Source organism: Nelumbo lutea, chromosome 7, assembly GCF_056320005.1.
Source record: "Nelumbo lutea isolate HS-2025 chromosome 7, American lotus-T2T, whole genome shotgun sequence".
Classification (NCBI taxonomy): domain Eukaryota; kingdom Viridiplantae; phylum Streptophyta; class Magnoliopsida; order Proteales; family Nelumbonaceae; genus Nelumbo; species Nelumbo lutea.
Window position 1 is genome coordinate 29264240 of NC_142690.1, and position 26366 is coordinate 29290605.

The 26366-nt window shown below is 39.4% G+C and overlaps 1 protein-coding gene across 1 annotated transcript in view; it reads left to right on the forward strand.

Moving 5' to 3' along the window:
- Positions 1 to 15214, forward strand: part of LOC148845916 (uncharacterized) — a 42521-nt gene extending 27307 nt beyond the window's left edge. Inside the window, exons 12-15 of the mRNA XM_088954376.1 lie at positions 1406 to 1552; positions 1673 to 1755; positions 12227 to 12342; positions 14744 to 15214. Coding sequence (XP_088810502.1) covers positions 1406 to 1552; positions 1673 to 1755; positions 12227 to 12342; positions 14744 to 14826 — 429 coding nt within the window. The 3' untranslated portion in view covers positions 14827 to 15214. The remainder of the gene's footprint in view (positions 1 to 1405; positions 1553 to 1672; positions 1756 to 12226; positions 12343 to 14743) is intronic.
- The last annotated feature ends 11152 nt before the right edge of the window (positions 15215 to 26366 follow it).

Here is a 26366-nt window from a genome sequence, read left to right on the forward strand (position 1 = left end):
AATAATTAATCCAAGATTTAGTAAGAAAACATGATATGGAACAAAATCATTCCTGTAGTTGTCAAGGTGATGCCTAGGTGACAAGGCACCCTTGGAGGATCACCTTGCTTCTTTTCCTAGGACAAAAATAGGGGCTCAGCCCCTCTATTTTCTGTTTTTTTTTTTTTCTTTCTTCTTTTCTACTCATGAATATGTTGGTTTTCTATATTTTAATATGAAGTTTATATTTTTTTATGAACACTATAGATAATTACTAGTGAAAGATTGTTGCTGGTAACTATGGAACCTAGGAAATTACCCTAGTATTCATGGTTTCTATTTAAATCCATCACTTGGGTGATTAGGCAACAAGGCATGCTACAACCCCCTTTCTTTCTTCTTTTCTACTCATGAATATGTTGGTTTTCTATATTTTAATATGAAGTTTATATTTTTTTTATGAACACTATAGATAATTACTAGTGAAAGATTGTTGCTGGTAACTATGGAACCTAGGAAATTACCCTAGTATTCATGGTTTCTATTTAAATCCATCACTTGGGTGATTAGGCAACAAGGCATGCTACAACCCCCTGTTACCTAGCCTTGCATTGGCACAACAAAAGTAGAAAAAGAGCCAGTCCCTAGCTACTCCCTCCCAATTGTCAAGCATAAACCCATGCCCAGCACACCACTAGTCCATAGGGTTTGATCCCCAGATACAATTTTTTATCTGTTCATTATGAATACTCGTGTACTAGCAGATCTTAAGACCCAAGTGGATTAGGCATTCATACTTTGAGCCAAGGTTGTAGCTTCCCTAGTGTAATGTCAGATCTGCCAAATACTTGTCACAACACTATTCATCCATCCAATAATTACTTGTGAAGCTCTCTCTCCATCTCTAAATTCAGGCAACCTGACGAGAATATCAACCTTAACCCGTGAGTGGAAATTAGAATCTCAACCTGAATGGAATCTCCTTTCCCTGCAGGACAAGTACAGAGCATGAAAATATGACCTTGATGGTGTCCTTGTGGGAGGGTGCTTGATCAGTCACCAAGACTCTAACCTTTTCTTGTATCATACATACAAAAACAGCCTACTGGCATAGTATTGTTTTCTGCTGTTTGATCTATATTTGGTGGTGTCTAAATAAAGTTGGGGGCTTTTCCATTCAGGATCTGATAACCCAAGTTGCTTCTTTTCAGAAGTACGTTCTCAGTTTACTTAGACACCATATATTTCTCTTATTTTCTAATAAGGTGATTGTAGATATTTGATTGTTACACTGAATTAACAATGTATGACATATCTAATGCATTTACTGTTCTAGTAATATCCTTTTTTCCATTCTGAAATATTGATTACCCGTTTGTATTTTCTAAGAACTTCTATTTTGTTAATGCCATGATGTCCCTTGCAGATAGAACTATATAATAGCATGGTGGAGAAAGAGGGCACAGATGGAGAAGAAGAGGCTAAAAGGGCATACCAAGCTGCCAGGGAGGATAGTGACCATGCTGCTGAAAGGGCTGCTGGTGACAAGATTTCTTCAGCTCTTATAGACAGGGTAAGAAATTGTCTGAACTTATTTGCATTCTCCACTTTTATTTCTACATGCACATTAGCGATTTACCTTGTGCGTTATGATATTCCTTTTATGTACCATTTACCTTGTCTTGAACTTCAGGTTGATGCCATGCTTCAAAAGCTTGAGAAGGAAATTGATGATGTTGATGCTAAAATTGGTGACCGTTGGCGACTACTTGACAGGTTAGTGCTCTTGGGGCATTTCCATATACTTTTTGATTTTTATTCCTGTACTGAGGGCCATTTCTATTGGTAGAGACTGAATTCTATTTTTTTTTTTTTTTTTTGAGAAATGTAAAGACTGAATTATTATATCTAAGAATGATGATATTGCTATCTTGCAAATAACTAAAACTCGGTTTCTTTTTTTCTTTTTATAATGTTCAGCTAGAATATGATGACTTTCCACTTTCAGCAAGGAGTTAGTATTAGTTGTCAGATAGGTTACTGGTCATTAATCTGGACTTTCAATTTGGAGCCACAACCAGGTGACAATGATACCACGGACAACCCCCTCCCCCAGGAAAAAAAGGAAACAAAATATCTTCATGAGCCAATTCATAGATCTTATCTTCTTTTGCCAATGAAAGTGTATAACACTTGACTATGATCTGACTGGAAACCGAGATTATTGATAAGTTCACATTGTGGAGTGGTGAAGATGGACACAGCAACATGGAGAAAGTGGTGAATATTGAAGCAAAACACTTGCTGTTTGAAGAGTTGAGATTGAAGGGAAGATGGCCCTAAGAAAGATGGCAATTGTGCTTTTGGATGAGGCAAGTCTTTTTCAGAGGATAGAAAATTTTAAAAAGTATGAAGAATATGAAGATGGAAGAAAGAAAAAGGATGTTTTAGAAAACAGTTAGTCTGCTTCCCTGAAGGGAGTAAGCTCCATCGTTTTACAAGACTTCATTGTACACTTGGTTAAAGTAATTCAAAAGCCCAAAAAGGTTGAGAAGAAAATAGATTTGCATTTTAAGAGAAGAGGCCCCTGTATCAGATTTACTGACAGCATAAAATGTAAATAGTAAATGCAAGAAGGCGATTAATGCTGGGAAGGAGGAACAGTTGACAAATTGGTGATTGAAGCCAAGGAAGTGGTAAATGATTGGAGGAAAGTAGCCAATATTTTAATAAAGGGTTTGAAAAGCTGAAGGGCACAGTGATACTCATTCCATTTGAGAAACATAAGTCACTATTTGAGCTGATGGACGATAAAGTAAAAGTTGCAGCGGTGAACTTTCAGTTTGAGGTTGAGGTTTTTACAGTTTCCAGGTAGTGTCCTTTATCTAACTCAAAACATTTTATCTTAGAAGATGGTGTGGTGATGTGAGGTATGGTCTGTCATTTCATCTTTGGAAGCAGGATTCTTTTTTTACTCAATTGCTTTGGTTTGCAATGGACAACTAGATGGTGTTTTCAGGGTAGACCTGCACTCTACTGCCTTATTGCCAAATGCAATAAAGCCAAATGACATTCCAAGAAAGGTTGAGATCCTGGCAAATGGTATCTCTTATTCTGTGTGGATGGTGACCTCCATCGAAGCTGAGCTATGGGGGAAGCATGCGGAGAGGAAGATGAAAAAGTGGAGAGATGCTACATGCAGGTTGCAAGCAGCCAGTTCAAACGATTGCAACCTTTTCCTAAAAATTTGTAATCAAAACCTGGGAAGAGTAAAAGACATGGAGCTAGTAGAAGTGATGTGCTTAGAATGAGAATATAGGTTGGTGTGTGGCAGTTCCTTTCTCCAGCTGTTGACTAATGGTATTGCAGTTTCTTTGAATGCTGGCAATACAAGGTCAATAGGTTGGAAGCTGGAAATTCAAGATGAAGAAACAATTCTAAAAGAGGGAGAGGCTAAAAACTTATAGACTTGGTGATGTGGAGATATGTGCGATCTTTCAACTAGTCAAGTGAGGGGAAATAAGGGTGTTATGGGCAGGAAGGGCCAACCTCATGGGGTGGATTTTAGCCTAGAGAAAGTGAGCCAAATGAGTTCAGCTTTAAAGCTCCACGTGAGGGGAGGTTATTTGGTGAGCTAATAGACCTGGGAGATCCAGCTCGAATTTTGGTGAAGGGGAAGAAGAGCCTGGGGTTTAGGCAAAATAAATTGTTGAAGGGGTTGAGGTTTAAGGCTTCGAAAGGAAGAGAAGGCTCCATTATCAAGAAACATTGATTGAGAGAAAGCATGAGGGAGAATGGTAAGTGGGAGTGGGTGGTTACTATATTCTTATAGGAAAATACCACAAATAATCTGAAGGCATGGTTGAACCGTTGAAGACAAGATTTTTCTAGAGGACAGTGTTGGAATCTCAAGAAGGGAAATGGTTCAATCAATAACTCCTTTCCTATTGTAGGGGTGGAGGATAATGGATTGATATAAAGGATTGAGGTAGCTGGTATAGTGAAAGAGGCTCCACTAATAGGTTGGGGCCAAGATTGTGAGAGGCTAAAGGATTATTGAGTAATTATTCCATTGATGGAGGTTTTTTGGAAACGGTGTTTTAAAAAGCATGGGAGGCGTATGCCTGGAGGCTCTCCAAGCGAGATGCCAACAAAACACTCTAAGGTGTATGGGGGAAGGGTTTGGTTTTTGGGTGTCGGGTGCAACTGTGCAAGTTTTGAACTGGTGGGTGGTTGTGAGAGGCATGTGGAGAGGGTTTTTATGTATTGAAAAGGCTAGGCAGGGTCTCAAATTTGTACTTGAAAAGTTGATTGGAGGGTGGTAAGCTTTTCTTCTTTGGGAGTTTGGGGTGATAACTTATCACCTCAAATTGTAATCTTTTCTTTTCCATGAATAAACTTTCTTGTTTTATTTATTACAAAAACAAAGTGTTGCACACTTGATAATATTGTCAATGCATTTGAGTTTGTATTTATAAACTGAGTTATTATATATAACTGTTACAGCAGATTAAACGGTAATCTTAAAAGGATAAGAGAATATTATAACATTGATCAGATGCTCTTAAGATCGGGAAATGCTTGGTTGTTTAACAGTTTGAGTGCTTCCTACGCATGACATGTTACCATGGGTGTGGGTAAAGGATAATTTTAACCAATCTTCCTTTAGTCAAAAAGACAAACAAAGGATTGAGTGAGATAACATGTCATGTGGAAAAACTCCCAAACAGCCCAGTCTGTTTTGTCCAAACAACAAGGTCTTTCTCCTTAAGATCTGGATTAGTTGAGACTTAAGACTGATTAGAGCCATTAGATGGAGAGTTATCTCCAACAGACCCCATGAAAATGAACAGCCTGGATTAGTTAAGATATCATCCATCATCCATGCCTTATCCCATCTATATGGGGTCGGCTACATTAATCTTGTTTTGCCAATCCGTTCTATTCAACGCCATATCCACTGTTAAATTATTATGCTTAAATCACTTTTTACTACTTTCTACCCTTGTTCTTTTTGGTCCACCCTGAGCTCTTTTAGCCTCTTCAATGTGTAACAAATCACTTCTTCTAACTGGCGCAGTTGGCGGTCTTCTATGCACGTGCCTAAACCATCTTAATCTACTTTCTCATTTTATCATCTATTGGAGCTACTCCTAGGTTCCTACGGGTAACTTCATTCTTAGTCATATCCTTTCTAGTTTTCCCACTCATCCATCTTAGCATCCGCATTTCTATCACATTCATTTTCTGGACATGTTGTCTCTTGATTGCCTAACACTTCGCTCCATACAACACAGCTGGCCTCAAAACTGTTTTATAGAATTTTCCTTTAAATTTACGTGGTGTTCATCTACCACATAAAAGTCCAAATGCACCCCTCCATTTTCCCCATCCTGCTCTAATTCTTTGGGTGACGTTCTCCTCAATCTCTTCCTTGTTATGAATTATTAAACGAAGGTATCGGAAATTGTCACATTGAGTTATCTCTTGGTCTCCAGTCCTACTTGTATCTTGATTCACACTCCTATTATTACTAAATTTACATGTTATATACTTTGTTTTAGTCCCACTTATTTTAAAGCCTCTTCTTTCTAAGACATTTGTCCATAAGCTTAATTTTGCATTTAATCCTTCATTAGTTTCATCGATTAAAATAATGCCATCCGTAAAAGCATGCACCATGGAACTTCCTCATGAATATTTTTAGTCAATTCATCTATGATTAATGCAAATAGATAAGGACAATGTGCTGAACCTTGGTGAAGACCCATAGTGATTGTAAAATCCGAAGTCTCTCCCAATAGTGTTCTAACATTAGTTGTTGCCCCCTCGTACATATCCTTAATTAGGTTTTTGTACCTATTTTGAATCCCTTTCTTCTTAAAGACCCACCATATTATCTTTGTAGGAACCCTTTCGTATGCCTTTTCTACATCAATGAACACCATATGAAGGTCTTTCTTCTTCTTCTTGAACTTTTTTATCAATCATCTCAAAAGAAATATAGCTTCCATGGTTGATCTCCCTAGCAAAAAGCCAAATTGGTTCTTTGATCACTTGTTTCAAGTCTTAATGTTTGTTCAAGTGTTCTCTCCCAAAGCTTCATAGTGTGGTTCATAAGTTTAATCCCTCGATAGTTATTACAACCTTGTATATCACTTTTGTTCTTAAATATGGACACCATACTGTTGTTTCTCTAATCATCATGCATCATTCTTTTCTTTCGCTATCTTATTAGACACCATGCTTTTGGAATCCCATCAGGTCCTAACGTCTTTCCCTTAATCTTATTTTCCTCTTTCCTTTAGTAAGTTTAACTCTACGAAGATATGCATTATTTTTAACACTACTAGTTTGCTAGATTCTCCTCCATTAACACGTTCTCCCTATTGTTTATTTAATAATTTCCAAAATATTTTTCTATCTTTGTTTGATTTCCTCATCTTCTAAACCTCAAATACATAGTCTATCAATGAAATCCAAAATATCGCTAACATATCGGCAAAACATCAGAGATATTAGGAAAAAAGATTCTTGAAATTTTTAATATCATCACCACCTAGAAAAATGCAATTTTGGGGAAATTTCACCAAATATCTTTGATTTTATGAAGTTGAGGTTGAAAGAGCAGGTTTAATAATGGAGGTGTCCATAGACGTGAGGCAAGTCGACAAGCTGTAGGAAAGGATGAGACTTTTGTATGCTAGTTTGGTAGGTAGGATAGTAGGGGAAGAGATGGAGATTGAGAAAGTTAAAACCTGGGCGGGGGATAGAATGGGGGAGAGAGAAGGTTATGGGGTTAGAAAGGTGAACGGGGGACTGCTACTCTTAATGTTTCATGATAGGCATGCGGCTGAGTGCATAATGAAGTATGAAAACTTAAGGAAGAGTAGACTTGATCTGTGTCTTGACTAGTGGTTCCTGGTGGCAAGTGTAGTCTTTGGAGATAGGAAGAGAAGGGTAGTTTAGATTGGGGTCATCAGTATTCCATTACATGCGTGGAGCATCCTAACATTTGAAGAGATGGGCAATAGGTGTGGAAACTTCTTGAAGTGTGATGATCTTTGGAGAATCTGGACATGGCAAGGATCCTGATAGAGATGGAGGATACCTTTGCTGTCCCCTACAACATGACCTTTAAGTTTGTTAGAGAGAAATATGACCTAAGAATAATATTAGACGAGGAAGATGGAACTCTTTTAGGAGAGAGGGGGTGTTGATAGAAAAGCAGAAATTAGAAGTAGGAAGGGAGGTAGGGGAAGGGGGAGATTATGTAAGAGTAAAGGTAGAGGACTGGAGGAAACAAGAGAGGAGAGGGAATTGAAGAGTTGGGATGAGGAAGAAGAAGAATTGTGGTATGGCTTTTAAGAAGTCTAACTGGAACAAATGGTGGTAGGTGAAGGGGTATTTTTGGAAAACTGAATTAGGGATTGAATGTAAGAAGAAGAGATGGTAGAAGGAAAATCTTAGCCTTGGGAAGCTAGGCCGACAACTGGGTTTGGGTGACAACAAGATATGAAGGAGGGAAGAAGACAACCACAATAGATTAGGGCGAAGATGTGCAAGAAGGGAAGAGGAGAAAGTTAGCATGTGATTAGAAGCGGAAAGGCTTGTCAGCACACGATGCCATGTGGAAGGCATAAGATCACAACTCAACCATGGTAGGATTGATAGCCATTCGAGCCAAATCACCTTACAGTCACAAGTTCCATGTTAGGAACAAGATAGCGAAGATGAAGTAGGGAGACTGACAAGAGTTCAAAGTTAGGGAGGAAGAAAGTAACGATAAGGTGGAGTTATCACTGACAATAGGAAATAAGGAAGTTGTGGAGGTTGATTCAAGAGTTCTAGAGATTGTCGCTTATTTGAATAAGGAGGTAAGTTCGACCACTCTCTCAGAGTAAAAAATAAGGGAAGATGTTAATAGGATAAGGGAGGAGGAGGGAGTAGGGATCGAAGAGGAAGGAGAAAGAGGAGGGAGGGTTAAAAGAAAAAGGAAGTTTCAAAATTTATAGTGGTGGGAGTAGAGAGTGGTTGTGGGTGATGGGGGGGAGATACTAGAAAGGAGGCCTAGGGAAGAAGAGAGTGGAAATTAAGACGGTAGTGGAGAGACAGGTGGAGGTAGGAAAGATTTACAATTTGTTCTTTTTGGGAGGGGAAAAGGGTGGTCAGAAGGGAAAAACAGTTTGAGAAAAGCAGAGGAGAAGAAAAGAACAAGAAAAAAAAAACATTGGGGAGGAAGGAGATGAACGGGAAGAAGGAGAAGAGAAGGAAGACGATTGGGTTGAAGAAGTGTGAAGGGGTGCGTGGAAGTTTGTGACAGAAGGGTAGTGAAGGGTGAGGCAGAAATGAGGTTGCTATCTTGGAACATGATGAAGTCTAAGAGATGGTCGAAGAAGGGTGCTAGTAGGGAGTGTGGTGAGAAAATTTAATCCAAAAGTAGTAATGTTACAGGAAATAAAGCTAGAGAAATTTGATACAACCATGAAAAGTGAAATATGGGGCCCCGATAGTGGGGATTGACTGTAATTGGAGCTTGAGGGATTATCTTGGGGGGGGGTAATTATTTGGGATCTGAGGATATTGATGAAAATTGGGGGAAGAAGGGGTGGAGGGATGGTGGAGGTGGGGTCTTTCAAACATGTATAGGATGAATGAAGAAGGGGAAAGGGTGGAATTCTGGAGGGAGCTGGTGGGTCTGAGGCAAGAGTGGGAAGGTCCTTGGTGTTTTGGGGGGGGATTTTAATGTAGTAAGGAGAGTGGGGGAAATGAAGGGAGGAAGAGAGGGGAGAGAAAATGTGGGGATGAAAAGATTTGGTCAGTTCATTATAAGGAATGGTTTGATTGATCCACAATTAAGTGGTAGCAAATATACTTGGATAAATGGGCAATGCTCACCCATTTTGAGAAGGCTTGGTAGATTTCTCTTTTCAAGGGATTGGGAGAAAAATGTGGTGGAAGTTATCCAAGAAACATTACCTTCCTTCATGTCAGATCATAAACCAATTCTCCTAAGTTAGTCTATGGTGGTTAATGGTGCTAAGCTGTTCAAATTTGGAAACATGTGGCTTGATCACCCAGACCTTTCAGATTGGGTAAGAAGGAAGTGGGAAGGGATGAATGTAGCTGGTACGACAGGTTTCAGATTGATTAGAAAATTTCAGTTGCTGAAGGAACTAAGAAGTTGGAATAAGTATGTATTTGGAGAAGTAAGGAACAAGAAGAGGGAGGTGCTTGAAAAAATGATTTGTCGAGAAAGGCAAGGGAGGAGAGAGGAAGATTACAAGCTGAGCTGGAAAGATTAATTCCGAGGGAAGAAGAAAGTTGGAGACAAAAGTCAAGGATGCCATGGTTGAAAGCTGGTGATAAAAATACTGCTTTTTTCCATGCATACACGAATGTGAGGAGGGCAAATCTAAGTACAAGGAATTCAGGTGGGGGATGAGGTGGTGGATTCTTGGGGGGGGGGATTCAGGAGAAGGTAGTGGGTTACTATGAATGGCTCTTCACATCAAGAACTTGGAGTTGGGCATCACTCGGGGAAGTGACTCCTAAAAAATTACGTGAATTCTCAGTTAATTGGATTGAAAGAGACTTTGAGGTAGAGGAAATCAAGGGAACATTGAGAGACATAAATGAAGATAAGTCTCTGGGGCCACATGGGTTTAATTTTTCTTTCATGAAGATCGTTTGGAACATTATTGAGGAAGATTTTATTCAAATGTTTAAAGAATTTCAAGGAGAAAATGGCAAATGCTACCTTTTTGTCATTAATCCCAAAGAAGGAAGGAGCATTCTAGCTGAAAGACTTTAGACCGACTAGCCTTAACAGCCGTCTATATAAGCTTTTTGGAAGGTCTTATATAAGAGGCTTAAAAAAGTGATCCATGAAGTGGTGGGGGAGACTCAATGACATTTGTGGAAGGGAAACAGATATTAGATGGGGTTTTAGTGGCTAGTGAACATATTCATTCAAGAGTTGGAAGTGGTAGAGCAGGTTTGGTGTGAAACTGATATTGAAAAAGCCTATGACCATGTAGAATGGAGTTTCTTAGACGAGATTCAAAGATTGATGGGATGAGGGGAAAAAGGTGGAGAAACTGGATTTTGCATGGAGGTGCTGAATCTGTTGCTGGAGAGAAGTTTGCAGCTGGGGTTGATTGAAGAATTTAAGGTGAGAGTGGAGGGGCCTGTTATTTCTCATTTACAATATGCTGATGATGCCTTTTTTTTGGATACCTCAGTGAGAGTGCAGAATAGGGAAAACCCATTTTCCTATTTGGGTTTACTGGTTGGGGGCAATTCTACTTACATCACAATCTGGAATTCAGTCATTGAAAGAATAGAGAGGAGGTTGGATGGGTGAGAAGGCGAGATACTTATCCTTGGGGGAAGAGAAACCCTTATAAGAAGTGTGTTATCAAGTCTGCCCACATATTATTTATCATTGCTGAGGGTTCCACAAAAAATTGCAGAGAGAATGGAAAAGATTCAGAGGGATTTTTATGGGAAGGGGTGGGGGGAGGGAGGGGCAAAAAGTTTCATTTGGTTAAATGGGATACGGTGTGTAGACCCAAATAAGGAGGGGGCTTAGGGTAAGGGTGTGGTGTTATTCAACAAAGCTTTACTTGGGAAATGGTTATTGAGATTCGGGTCAAGGAGGAAAACTCCCTATGGAGAGGAGGGTGGTGGTTAGCAAATATGGGGTGACTAGATTTGGGTGGGAATCAAGGGAAGTTAGCTCTTCTTATGGTGTGAGTGTGTGGAAAGTACTAATGAACTTTAATCAGGAGTTTAGAACTCTGAAAATCTTTACAGTTGGAAATGGAGCTAGAATAAGATTTTGGGAGGATGATTGAAGTGGGGTGGGAAGACTGTGAGGTATGCCCAAGATTAGTCAGGCTGTCGGAACCAGGAGTGAATATTCTAAGCTGTTATGAAAGAATCGGGAGAGCAGATAGTATGGTGCCCAAGGTTCAGAAGGTCACTCCTTGACAGGGGATGGAAGAGTATTCAAATTTACTGGGGAAATTGGAGTCTCAGCTCAGTCTAGGGATGAATTGTGGTGGAAAGAATGCTCAAATGAAAAGTTTACTGTCAAATTATGCTATTCAGCCTTGTGCAGGAACCAAATGGACTTTGAAGCAATAGATGGGTATGGGGTAATCCAATTCCCCAGAGGGTGGAAGCTTTCGCATGGCTGGTGGCTATGGATAGTGTGTTGACAGTGGATCATTTGAAGTCAAGAGGATTTAGCATGACTAGCATGTGTATGATGTGTAAGGAGGATGAAGAATCAGGAAGCCACCTCTTTTCATGCAAAATTTCTGGGTTCTTGTGGAATCTGTTCTCGGCACTTTTTGGAGTATAGGAATTACTAGCCAAGGACACCTGCAGAAATCTTCTCTACTTGGCCAAGCATCAAGGGAGGAAACATTTGGAAAGAAAGGAATAGAAGAATCTTCGAAGACAAGGAATGGAACCCGGATAAACTGGTTGCGGCTGTTGGCAAATCTGTTGCAGATTGGGTCTTGGCATTGCCAGAGTTTTCTCAGCCCAAGAGGATCTAGGAGAAAGCTTATGGGAGGTGATGGGGTTTCAAAATTGTGAACTGGAATTTTGAATTTGTACTGTTTTAGTTTTGTTTTTTGTGGTTAGGTGCCACCTTATCACCTATACAGAATGTATTCTTTCTTTTCTTTATTTTAATGAAAATTTTCTTTTACTTATCAAAACAAAAATTGTTTACAGTACTGGTTTCTTGCCAAATTTATCTAAACTTATTGTAATGTACATGTTTTCTACTGTAATGATTTGATAAAATTGTATCAATTGGATATTCTACTATTGTTCATGCTGTACATTGTACCCTACGAAGTCTCCATGGAGTATTGCCATATTGGATATATATCTTGTTCTTGTCTGACACTGGCCAACTAAGCATGTATGGGTATCCTGATATCATGACATGATTGTTCTACCTAGGTTGAAACTCAACCCGATCGTATGAATACAACTGTCAATTGATTTCTTCTTATTTCATGATGTGGTTGATTTTGACCCAGATGAATTTGTTGGCCTTCATTTATTGTATTTTCTCAATGTGACATGTTGATTGAGTATTTTGATTGCCATCTGTAAATGTTGTGAATGAACAATCCAATATTTATGCAATTCATTAATTATATTTCATAATATTAAAGAGTTTGGCAAAACTCATTGACACCATCCATCCATATGATGCCAGGGATTCTGATGGGAAAGTCACTCCAGAAGAGGTGGCTGCTGCAGCTATATACCTCAAAGACACCTTAGGCAAGGATGGCATCCAAGAGCTTATAAGCAACCTTTCAAAAGATAGAGGTTGGTCTTTCATTCTCTTCTTTCCAGTATTCCCTTGCAGGAACTTGCCCATGAGTTCTCTTGAACAGAGTCAAATCATCCAATCTAGTGCATTACTGAGACGATGAAAGTTAAATGGATCTAAATAGCTAGTTGTAGGCATAGTAAATCCTATTACATATGTAAAAAGGTGCACCATGGAACAGTGTTTATAATTTGCTTTAAAGAAAAAATGAAACAATGACAAATTATATGGTATGGTAAAATTTTCATTAAAAATGAATGCATGCTTAATGCATTATCATTTATAAAAATGAAATGAAAGTGGAATATTTTATGTTTAAATGTACGTATGTATGCATTAAAATATTAAATCCTGTATTATATACATATTATATGTTTTCATGAGAAATTCCCATATTTTTCCATATCATTGAATAATTAGATAGTTTTAAATAGTTATCAAGGAGTTGCCTGAGTGTCGCTTAGGCAGCTAGACTCCTTGCCTGAATACCTTGACTTATGGCAATAAGGCACCTGTCTAGGCAACTAGGTGCCCACCTAGCCAATAAAAATGACAAGGTGGGCACCTTTTTTATAATATTATGGGAAATTGTCTAAAGCTCACCATGAGTTTTCAACATTTCTCTTAAACTCACCACAACTTTTCAAAATGTCTAAAACTCCCCATATCAGTAAGTTTTTATTTTCCAAAACTCACCTTCCATTAGTGCACCGTTAATGCTTCTTAACAGAGGTGTCCATGTCAACATAAATAACAATTTTCATGACCAAATTACCCTTGAATGGTGAATTAGAGGAAAAATGGTCTTTTCAGTTTTCACTTTTCTTTTTTTTTTTTTGCATTTTTAGTGTTTTCTTATAATTTTCAATGTTTTTTATAATTTCTGCTTTTTTTTTTACATTTTTCTTTTTTCTACAATCTATAAATTTTCCTGTAATTTTTTTTTATTTACAGTTTCTGTGTTTTTCTATAAAATTTGGTGTTTTTTCTACAATTTTTATTTTCTGATTTTGTTTTTCAATTTCTATAGTTTCTATAATTTAAAAATATTTTTTTGAACTTTTTCCTTTTTTCATGTCTAAATATTAAAACGGTAATATATTAACACCCGTTAATTTATTTTGTATATATTTTATATTTTTTTATGAAGGTTAAAATGGTAATATATTAACACCTGTTAGTCTGTTTAACATCAAGTTAGTGACATGGTGAGTTTTAGACACTTTGAAAAGTTGTGGTCAGTTTAAGAGAAATGCTGAAAACTTTTTAGACAATTTCCCTAAATATTATTCGTATGCACCTTTGCTTTAGAGTCCCAGTATTGAAATTTAAAAGATCCAAGGTTTTTGAAAAAAGAAAAAGAAAGAATGGATGTATAAAAACATTTTCCTTTTCCGATTCTCCTTGCTCTTACATTAAATAAAACATGCCTCCAGTTTTGTTCTTTTTCTCTTTGACTTGCTATCTTAAATATTACCATAAAAATATAGCCTTATTTATTTTTTAATTTGATACGAACTTGCTCTATTAATTGCTTGTTTTATTATTGAAATTAATATTATTTCAGATACTATGTCCTAGATTTGATGATTTGCCATGTTTCGAAAGGAAATTTTATGTTCTTAATAAAGAGAATTGCTATTTTTTTAATTAACATGCATGCTGAATGGTATATAAAATGAGATCGACTTCTGTCAAGGCAAGCCCGTGCCCACACTGTTCCAACCGCCTTTTTCAACTTTGCATTGGGAATATCTCCCCATGAAATAAAGTACAGAAGTACGGAGATATTCTCAATGCAAGGCTGTAAAGGCTGCTCGAACGGGCTTTGCCCTGACTGAAGCTGAACTTATATAAAACTAGGGAACTAGCCAATTTTTTATTTTTGTTTTTTGAAATTCTTATCACCTAGACATCTCCTAGATGACTTGGCTAGTAGGTGCCTCTCTATTGCCCAGAATCGCCTAGATGCCTTGACAACTTTGGTTCTAATAAAGAAAAGGGAAATCATGCATATTACTACCCCTGTTTGAATAATTCTATAGGGGTGCAAGTCAGATACCCAAGTTGAAGAATCTACAGTGTCAAGCCTGGGCTTTTGGGTTGGGCCCATTCAAAATTTGACAAATTCACAACCTGAGCCCATCCAAGTTGCACCCCTGGAAATTTATATTCTGATCTCCTATGCGGAACCATCAATTATTGATTCTTTACAACAATGAATGCAATATATTGGTGCTGAAGGATTTGTCCAAAATTTTTTCTGCTTCGGTTATGTCAGTAATTACATTATTCATTATTAGTTTTTACATTATTGTTTTCTTTTCTTGATGAATTGAAGCAATAAATACTAGGCCATGAAGTATGAATGTAACTTTTTAAGTTTCCTTGCAACAGAAGGAAGAATTCTTGTTGAGGACATTGTCAGATTGGGTAGTCGAGCAGAGGATTCCAATACAGCTGAAGCAGGAAGAATTTAGATGTTAATAGTATTCCAAACTGCATATTCTTTGTTTTTGACTCGGTTTCTTTGAAGTGGATTGGCATAACCAACCTTCTGTTATGTCTACACATTTTACCTGGCTGGGATCAAGAAGGTATTAAAGCCGTGTACCTCAGACATGCTGATTAGCTCTCAGGGTACTGTGCAATCAGATAGATGATAAAAAAGACCTGATTCTTTGTTGCAGTAGATTAAAAGGATGCATTTCTTGCTGCTCTAAATTTACTGCAAGAGAAAGAACAATCAAATATACTATAAGAAATAACAATGGCTCAGAGTTGTATTATTGTTCTGATACTTGACAAGTAGAAATAAATATATTTTTACAAGTTTATTTATCCCTCAATGCAGAGGGAATGAGGAAATTGTATCTAGGCTCTGTTCAAACTTCAAACCATTGGCAACTCAAACTGGATAGTGCAATCTAACACGAATTCTCTTTGCAATATTATAAGAACTGGATCGGATGTTCAAACGATGGCTGTGTTTGGTTCTTGGGCATTTATTGAAAAAACACCACCACAGTACCACATAGGCATTGGTGTTTATTGTAGATAAAGCAAAATGAAACAACTGTTTGGTTTTACCGTTTATTAAATAAATGGTAGAAAAACTGAAATGCATTGATTTTTGTGCATAGGGCATTTGGGGAAATGCTAAATTCTTGTTTCCCTCAACACCCTAGCGTTTCTTTAAACCAAATACTGATGTGACATTTTAATGGGTATTAATCTGAGGTGGAGAGTAAAAAACGTAAAAGTGAAGTCCAATCAAACAATAGAAACAGAAAATGATTAAAGTGAAAAAGTATAAATAAATGTTTAAAGTGAAAAAATACAAATAAACAGTCTATTCATAAACGCTCACAGAATCAAACACATACTTGGTGTTTTATTGAGGGGATGCTTATCTGAATAAAGTTTATATGAAAAACGCTGCTTTAAATGTTTTTTTTTTTTTTTTTATTTTGTTGTTTGGTTGGGTGTTTTGTGGGTGTTTGAAAACGGTTATTGCGATTCGGGTGTTTGGTGTAGCATTTTAAGAAACATTTGTATGAATGTTACAGTGTGATATATGCTCTTGATATTTGAGTATCATGAGTCAATCCAACGGTCTAAATTGACCGCAACTGAGAAATTCGCTGGTGGTCATATTGGTCCACTGACAGAACAAGAGTGGAGATCTAGCTTCTTGTCTGTATGACCTTATCCAAATTGTTCAAGATTTTATGATAATGCAATCCAATTCACCATCCTGATGGAGGCGCAGCAGATACAAAAGAATACTGTTAGCACTGGTACTCCTGGAGTTAGAGACTCCTCGATTCTAAAGGAAGGCAATCCCAGGGTTAAATCTTGAATTGAATTGCTCTAAAACAATGAGAGAGATGATAAATGGCAGAGTGAAGGGAGAAGCCATCGAAGAGGAAGAAAGCCAAGCAGGAGAATCGGAGGAAGAGGAAGAAAGCAAAGTAGGTCTTTAAAAAAAAATTGCCGGCGTCAAATGACGATGTTCTCTCTGCGAGAGCGGACTTAACTGGCGTCCACAGCAAGGTTGTGTGAAGAAGCTCTTTCTGCTAGGATGACGGCAATCTCCTCAGGGCAAGTTGTGTATGATATGAATTAGCGTTTGTTAGAGAATAAAAACCTCCTCCCATATCTACCTACCTAACATACGTATAAGGTTTTGCACTGAATATATATATATATATATATATATGTATTTACACTCTTTCCAACTAGAAATATGCATGTATCTTAATTCTTAGGTAACGGATATGATTCTTGTTCACATAAACATTATTTTATTTTTCTTTTTATTTTTGATAGACATGTTACAAGAAAAGAAAATGTCTTAAAAGACAAAATTCAGGCGAATTTTGAATTCGAGTGGAGAGTAGAGTGAAAGAAATTAAGAGAGAATAATGGCTTAAATTTATGAGTTAATGACATGAAAATAGAATACAACCTAATTAGGGGTGTCAACGGTATTCGAAAATCCGATTTCAAATTCGAGATTGGACATAATCAAATCGAATTTGGATAAATCAAATATCTAACATGTTGAATTCAGATATCATATTCATATCGAATAGTTAATTGGATTTGAATTCAAATATGACCTGATTCGATTCGATAAATATCCGAATTCGACTGAGTATTTAATTTTTATATATAATATATAAAATTTTTAAATGTTTTATATAATTTATATACTTTATATAAATAAAATATTTATTAATTACCTAAAATAATTAATTAGTCAAATTCGAATCGAATTGAATAGTAATTTTCAATATCCATTAAATATCGAATCAAATTCGAATATCGAATTTTGTAAGCAAATTCGAATTTAAATATTACATGATCTAATTTGAATTCGATCCATTTACACCCCTAGACCTAATTGCTTTCCACCTTCTTTAATTCCTTGTCAGTTCAGCTGTATTTGTGTTTTCGCGTGTTTAATCTTTAATGGCGATGGAATACAGCCATGACAGAGTCTACGTTATCAAATCTTGATGGAGGAGGTTTTTTAAGGCTGCCATTGAATGTTGGGTTTTCATATTTGGATTGCTTTTGGATTTTTTATATGTTGATTCTCTCAGTTTAGTTTCTTCATGACTCCTTTGGTTTTCAAGTACTCATCACGACTGTGAAGCCAATTATGGCGGATCCGGTGGCTTGTGGTTGTCTACCTGCACCGAAGGAAATGGGCGTATGTTTTGGAGTCTGGATCACCTGCCAACAAAATATATTCCAACAGCCTATCAACATCATTTGACACCACACATCTCAAACATTGTGCGTTCCAGTCTCATGGTGAAAAATATGCAGTGTTAGATCCAATTGGTAGGGTGTTGAACATGTTTTGTTGGCAGGAAATCCCAACTTCTGGTGGCAGTTCATGTATTTTAATAGAAATTAAGAGCCTGTTTAGGAGGGCTCTGTGTTTTTATTGAACTGCTGCGGTGAACCAACGATGGTTGAATTCAATGTAGCTTCATTCGACAATCATGAAAATAGCGTTCTATTTTCAAAATTGGACCAGACCGGACGGTCGGACTAGAAAATCAGGAACCGGTCACCTGACCCCGGTCTGGTCTAGTATCTCGGCATCGTTACGGACATTGTCGCAAGGTGGGTCTTGGTTCCTTCTCGCCGAGTTCTCCTGGTTGTGGAGTTCACACCGGCTATCACGAGGCAACGAAGGGATCGGCCTTGAGTTTGCGCCTCTAGCTCCGGGCTGGTTGTTATCTCCCCACGATCCATTGTTCTCCCGCTGGGAGTGTCGCGGCGGGTTGGCCCTATTGAGCTGGCTACCCTCGGGCCTATTTCTAGGGTTTCCTTATGATACTTGAGGAGTATGTTGACCGTCCATCCTCCCACGAAGTGGAGTCTGACCCCTAGGAGGGACTAGCACCTACGAGGTCCCTTCATCCCAATGAGGGGATCGACGGATGTTTTGGCTAGTTCCGACCCGGTTCCGGTTCTAGTTCTGCCCCTGGTGCAACTGAAAGTACCGAGGTGGATTCGGTTGCAATGGTGGAAACTGCTATTGATACTACTGGTACAGGTAGTGCTGCTGATATTGTTTAAATTGTTGGACCCTTGTGGTACATACCATGGTGCCATGTGGTACGGATAGTGATGGGACCCCTGAAGCTGTAAGGGGAATAGTAAACTGGTCGATACATACCGTGGGGCCTTGGGGGAATGTTGATTGTTGATTTTGCCCCCCGGTGGCATTCATCTCAATGTTTTTACCGGTGTTGCTGGAAGAATCCATTAAGATGGTGCAAAAGCTAGAACTGCAACTAAGATTGGGATGACCTTTTGATCGGTTCCCACAGACGACGCCAATTGATGGTGCGCGATCTGGAAGCTCCTAGCTAGAGAACTGCCTAGACGTACTTGCATGGTGATCTGGATCAACCTGCAAAGCAGTGCTCAGAGGGACCGGGGTGGAAGACCCGATGAGGTCGCTTTGATGCTTAAGTTAGTACTCTGTATGTTTGCGAGCTAAGTATGAATGCTAGAGACCTTGAATGTGAGTAATCGCGCATACCTTTGCCTTGAGGATCAATGCCCTTATATAATTGAGTAGTTGTGAATCCTATGAAAAGGCTCCGGGATCTCCAGACTACATAGATAAGATCTGTTTCGTTTCCAAAGGAGAGCAATGCACCAATCGATAAGGTTTATCACTTTCCTCCGATTCAGGCGGAGTGAAAATGAGCCTTGTTATTGGACATTGTGATCCCAAGAAATTCAGAGTCCGTTGGGGAAGCTTCTGGAGTTGATTACATGGTGCTTCGGTTCTTTGGCCTTGAATTGGTACTTCGGTTCTTTGGCCCCGAACTGACACTTCGGTTTTTTGTCCCTAAACTAAATTGGGTGATGAGGTGCTCAATCTCCTGAGTTCCTGAGCTGCTGATGAGGCTCCCTTGCTAAGTTGTCACCCTACTGGCTGATCACATCCACGTGTACCTCGGTCGCTAGGTTGGGCCAAATTACCCCTCATCAAGTTCGGTCACCGATTTGTTTTTAAAAATCATGTTCAAAAAGCACACATCTACAGCCTAGATTTTCACTAAAGTTTGCTTCTGCATTTTCCATATTGGGCCTATCTCGAAGTGTTTGGATTTCTTGCCCACAATTCTCTACTAGCCTTGAATTACGACTACATATCGCCATCTTATATTGTGAGATGTATAGCTGCAGTCTACTGTGGGAAGAGAAAGTGAGAAGGAAATCTAGATTCTATCTCCAATATGTGAAAAGCCTACTTGGTGAAAACTAGGGGTGTTCATGGTCCGACTTGGAGATCTCAGACCAAACCGGTAAATTATGGTTTGAGAAATTTCTAAACCGAACCAAACCCTTTTGGTATGGAAATCAAACCAAACCAACCGTTTTATTATGGTTTGGTGTTGGTTCTAATACGATTTAGGAACTTTAGACCATTCTTTGATTCTTTTGGAATTAACCCAATTAGAAAGCCCAAATAGCTCCCCTAAAAATTAAAACTAAAAACTTTTATTTATTATTTTATTATAAAATAAAGAGTTCATTATATATATATATATATAATTTTATTCATTCCATCTAGATTTTATATATATATATAATTTTGGTTTACGATTTGGGTAGTGGGAAGCAATCTTTCGGGCAGACTCTATTCAAGTCAATGTAGTTGACGCACATACGCCACTTGCCGTTGGCCTTCTTCACTAGAACTGGGTTGGCCACCCAACTCGGGTAATGGACTTCCCTCATGAAGTCTATCGCAAGGAGCTTCCTGATCTCCTCATCAACTACCCTCCAACGTTCCGGGGCGAAGTTGCGTTTCTTTTGTCTTACTGGCCTGACTAAAGGGTCGACATTAAGCTTGTGAGTTATTATTTTTGGGTCAATCCCAGGCATCTCTACTGTGGACCAAGCAAAAATATCTAAATTTTTAAGTAAAAAAACTTATTAATTGTGTCCAAAGTGGCTCGTTGATCGAGGCACTGATCTGAAGAGTTCTGGTCGATTAGACATCAGAGATCGGTATGTGGACTATTTCTTCTGTCGGGGCATGTCGCTCTTCGATGTACTTTGGTGGTTACTCGAGCTCGACATCTTCCGCTAGCTATGCTTTTCCTTTCAGAGCTGCCACGTAACACTTGTAGGATTCGAGCTGGTCACCTCACAAGACCCCCACACCGTAGTCAGTCGAGAACTTCATTGCTAAGTAGTAAGTGGACACTATCACATGTAAAACATGTGTGATAGGCTGACCTACTATCACATTGTAGGGGGACGGAGTCGTGACCACCAAGAATGTGTGCTCAAATCGTACAATGTTTGGCCACGTGCCTGCCTCCATAGGTATTGTGACTCGACCAAGAGGCCTGACCTCTTCGCCTTTGAACCCTATCAAGGATGTATCTGTCAGCTTCAAGTCGATCTATTGCAACTACAATTTGTCGAAGACCTCCTTGAAGAGTATATCTGTTGAATTACTTGAGTCTACTAGAATGCATTTTACCTCAAAGTCGTTGATCCTTAGCTTCACTACTAAAGCATCATCATGCAGGTATTGGATCTCACGCACGTCGTCCTCAGTGAAGTAGATAGGTTCTTTGAGCCAAGGTCGCTTTGGCGGGTTTTCACCTTCATTCTCCAATTCGCGGACTAAGGCCCTCTCAGCTGCTGATGTACATCCCGCGATGATGGACACCTCAGTGATCATATTGATCACTCCGCGAACTAGCCTCTCCTATGGTAGCTGCTGAGGTGGCTGCTCATTCAGCCTGCTAGTCTCGAGAGCATTCCTCCTCTGGTCCCCCTGATGATCCCCCTGTCGATCTTCCTGCCCCCTCTCTTCTCACAAGATGTAATTCTTCTGGTACCCACGGCGGATAAGCTCTTTGATCTCATTGTGGAGATTCCTGCAATTTTCCATGTTGTGTCCATGATCTCGGTGGAAATGGCAGTAGACATTTGGGTTTCTCGTTGTCGGGTCTCCCCCTTAGCCTGGGCGGTCATTTGACGAAAGAGGAGTCCTTAATAGTCGTTAAGATCTCGCCTTGCTTAGCATTCAGAGGTGTATAATTCGTTCTCTCTACGGGCGGAGTCCTGGAACGCCGACCTGGCTTGTGGCTGCACAAGGGGGACTTGGTTCTTGACTTGCTTCTTCCCCTGTTTGGGGACTTGCTCTTCTTACTTTTCTGCCCACTACTACTTGTCCCTTCATTCTCCCTCTTCCTCTTTTTAGCCGGTGGATTATAAGTCTTCTGGTTAATCTCCTCGGTACCGCTGAACTGGTTTGCCAACTTAAGGAACTCGGTGATATCTTTTGGTTTGTTGGCTACCACATGCCACTTGAACTCTCTATGGGTGATTCCTTTCTTTGATACAGTGAGGTGCACTGCTGGATCGAGTTCTGGTATTTGTAGGTAAGTATCATTGAAGCGCTTGATGTAGCTTCTAATTGACTCTCCTTTCCTCTGAACCACGTTCAAAAGGCTCTCTTGAGACTTCGAGCATTTCTTGCTAGTAATGAAATGCACAGTGAATAGGTCAGCAAACTGTACCCAGCTCTTGATGGAGCCCGGTGCAAGATTCCTATACTAGGTCCGAACTACCCCCTTGAACATGGTGGGGAAGGCCACACACATGTAGGCTTCGTCAGCCCTAGCTAGGTGCATCTGAGACTGGAAGGAATCCACGTGATCATTGGGGCCAAACGACCCATCATGCTTATTTAGTGGGGGGAACCTTGAAGTCTTTCGGCATTGGGGTTGCTAGGAGCTTAGAGGAGATGACCGGCTAAGCAAGGGAGGCGTAGTCTTCATTGCCACCGAGCTCACTTCTTCCCTTTCTTTAACTCGCTCTGCTTGTTGGCTTGACTTCGCTGGCAGACTGTTTCTGGCCGAGGAGCGATGACGTGTCTTGCGATGTCGCCATTGTTGCTTATTCACTGGCTCAACATTGGTTTGCTGACCACGATCTTGTCTGGTATCCCGACATCGTTGCGGACATTGTCACGAGGTGGGTCTTGGTTCCTTCTCATCGAGTTCTCCTAGTTGTGGAGTTCACACCGGCTATCATGAGGCACCGAAGGGACCAACCTCAAGTTTGTGCCTCTAGCTCTGGGTTGGTTGTTATCTCCCTGCAATCCATTGTTCTCCCGCTGGGAGTGTCGCGGTGGGTTGGCCCTGTTGAGCTGGCTACCCTCGGGCCTATTTCTGGGTTTCCTTGTGATACTTGAGGAGTATGTTGACCGTCCCTCCTCCCACGAGGTGGAGTCTGACCCCTGGGAGGGACTAGCACCTGCGAGGTCCCTTCATCCCGATGAGGGGATCAACGGATGTTTTGGCTGGTTCCGACTTGGTTCCGGTTCTGGTTCTGCCCCTTGCGCAACTCTGGGTGCCGAGGTGGGTTCGACTGCAATGGTGGAAACCGCTGTTGATACTGCTGGTACAGGTAGTACTGCTGATATTGTTCAAATTGTTGGACATGTTGCATCTGGATCTGTATTGTCTAGACGCACTGAACAAGGTCATGAAATTGGGAGTGCTTGACTCCAGGGGGGACCACGGATGGCTCAAAGAAAGTCGCACCCACTAGGGGAAGCGAGACACTCACTTGCGTGGTGCCCTATGGTACGGATAGTGACGGGACCCCTGAAGCTGTAAGGGGAATAGTAAACTAGTCGATACATACCGTGGGGCCTTGGGGGAAGGTTGATTGCTGATCTTGCCCCCCGGTGGCATTCATCTCGATGCTTTTCCAGTGTTGCTGGAAGAATCCATTAAGATGGTGCAAAAGCTAGAACTGCAACTAAGATTGGGATGACCTTTTGATCGGTTCCCATAGACGATGCCAATTGATGGTGCGCGATCTGGAAGCTCCTAGCTAGAGAACTGCATGGACGTACTTGCATGGTGAGCTGGATCAATCTGCAAAATGGTGCTCAGAGGGACCGGGGTGGAAGACCCGGTCAGGTCACTCTGATGCTTAAGTTAGTATTCTATGTGTTTGCGAGCTAAGTATGAATGCTAGAGAGCTTAAATGTGCGTAATCACGCATACCTTCGCCTTGAGGATCAATGCCCTTATATAGTTGAGTAGTTGTGAATCCTACGAAAAGGCTCCGAGATCTCCAGACTGCATAGATAAGATCCGTTTCATTTCCGAAGGAGAGCAATGCGCCAATTGATAAGGTTTATCACTTTCCTCCAATTCAAGAAGAGTGAGGATGAGCCCTGTTACTGGACATCGTGATCCTGGGAAATTCAGGGTCCGCTGGGGAACCTTCTGGAGTTGATTACATGGCGCTTCAATTCTTTGGCCTTGAATTGGTACTTCGGTTCTTTGGCTCCGAATTTGTCCCTGAACTAAATTGGGTGCTGAGGTGCTCAAGCTCCCGAGCTCCTGAGCTGTTGATGAGGATCCCTTGCTGAGTTGTCGCCTATTGGATGATCGCATCCACATGTACCCCGATCGCTAGGTCGGGCCAAATTACCCCTCGTCAAGTTCAGTCACCGATTTGTTTTTAAAAACTATGTTTGAAAAGCACACATCTACACCCCAGATTTTCACTAAAGTTCGCTTTTGCGTTTTCCATATTGGGCCTATCTCGAAGTGTCCAGATTTCTTGCCCACAATTCTCTACTAGCCTTGAATTACGACTACATATCGCCATCTTATATTGTGAGATGTACAATTGCAGTCTACTGTGGGTAGAGAAAGTGAGAAGGAAATCTGGATTCTATCTCCAATATGTGAAAAGCCTGCTTGGTGAAAACTAGGGGTGTTCATGGTCCAATTTGGAGATCTCAGACCAAATCGGTAAATTATGGTTTGAGAAATTTCTAAACCGAACCAAACCCTTTTGGTATGGAAATCAAACCAAACCGACCGTTTTATTATGGTTTGGTATTGTTTCTAATACGATTTAGGAACTTTAGACCATTCTATGATTCTTTTGGAATTAACCCAATTAGAAAGCCCAAATAACTCCCCTAAAAATTAAAACTAAAAAATTTTATTTATAATTTTATTATAAAATAAAGAGTTCATTATATATTTATAATTTTACTCATTCCACCTAGATTATATATATATATATATATATATATTGGTTTACGGTTTGATTTATAAAATTCAATAAACCAAACTGAAACCGCAAATCATAATTTAGAAAATTGAACCGTATAATGAACACCCCTAGTGAAAACCCTCCAAATGGAGACTAAATCTTGGGACTTGGGTGTTACTACGTATTCCTCCTATTTTATGAGGTTCCATTGTATTTGGATCTTTCCAGTGGCAGTTATGGGATTTTAATCTCTTACTGATTATCAATTATCATTAGTGTCCTACGTAGGTTGGACAGCTTCCATTCCATTGTGGACTCAACTACCCAAATCTTGCTATTGGGCCTACACACTAGCCCTTGTACCAGGGTGCTGATTTTGTTTTTGGGTATTGGCAATGCATGTACTAATTCGCTGTTTTTTGGCCCATGGACGCTACTGCTGCTGGGCTTATTTGATCTCTTTGAGCTCGACTCTCTTACCAGTAAAAACTCTGTTTATATATAGTATCCACTCGCACATTGCTTATATCTCCGATACATTTATGTTAAATTCATGGAGAGATGTTTTTAATGTATGGCAGGATTTCTATGCTTTCATAATATGTGCAGAATTTTTACTTTCAGGAAATTCCCTCGCAATCTCTTCACGTATTCTATTATGGTGACTCGTAGTGGTAGATATCCATTTTCTTAATTTCTTGTTCGACGAATTTCCCTCCTTAGTGCATTTAATGGCTGCTTGATCCAGTAAGAGTCAGATTCAGATACCTCTCTTGATCCTAACAAATGGGATCAGAAAAGCTGGTCTGTTTAGTTAATAGATCGAATTTGGATATACCCTGATTCAATCTTTTGTGGTCCAATCCGATCTGTTAGCTATGAAATATTATATATTATATATTATTTACATATTATATATGTATATTCTATATATTAATTATATAAATATAAATATATGCTATGTATTATAATAAATTATTATAGTATATAAATAATACAATATATTATTTAGATATTAATCATCAAGTTTTTTTATTACAAGTTTACAGTTCTAATTGAGTCGGATATCCAATAAGATATTTGAATTTGAATCATACTCTTGAAAATCCGACAAATTCTTATTGGATTCAGATCACATATACCCTTTTCCGAATCTGATTTGATCCATTTGCCCCAACTCTTGGCATGCTTCTTTGCTGCTCAGTTTATGCTTTTCTTTTGTTCTATGAAATTTGGCGGGAGCCTGGATCTCCTGTCCACATTTATTGCAACCACACATGGAGAACATCTCATCCTCTGCATATTATTATGCAGGGGGAGATGTTCCCAATTCACTCACAGGAGGTAGTGTATTGTGGGTTATGGGCAGGAGATCCGGAGTCATTTGACAGTGTATCTGAATTTTTTTTTTTTTGCGCTTGATTTTCTTTATATTTTTCTTGATAAAAAATAATTTGAATTAAAAATAAAATAAAGGAATATTAGTCAGTGGTATTGGGTCCATATCAGTCTATCAAAGAAATCTAGATATAAGTGGAATAGAAGGGTAGGGATCTGCTACTATCAAAGAAATCTAGATATTAGTCAGTGGTATTGAAAATATGTGAGCCACCGGATCCGCTAAGAAAATATTTTGGGTCTTGTCAGAATAGAGAACTTGAGAGACAATTCTTCTTTGACTTCTACCCATCCTAACGGTCGGATCTCCAATAATTTCTCTGGCCGTTTCGTTCAAAAGTAAGACCAAATCCATCTTATATTTCCTTCGTTTATTCATTATTTTGTTTTTTTGGTCCATTCTTCCTTCTTCCCATCCTTTTGTTTCCCCATAAATGGCTCGAGACCCAGTTGTTTTCTTAGTGTCTTTCGTGAAGGTTTGGCCAGAGAGAAACTCCATTTTCTCCAACAACCTCCATTTCTTTTTGTT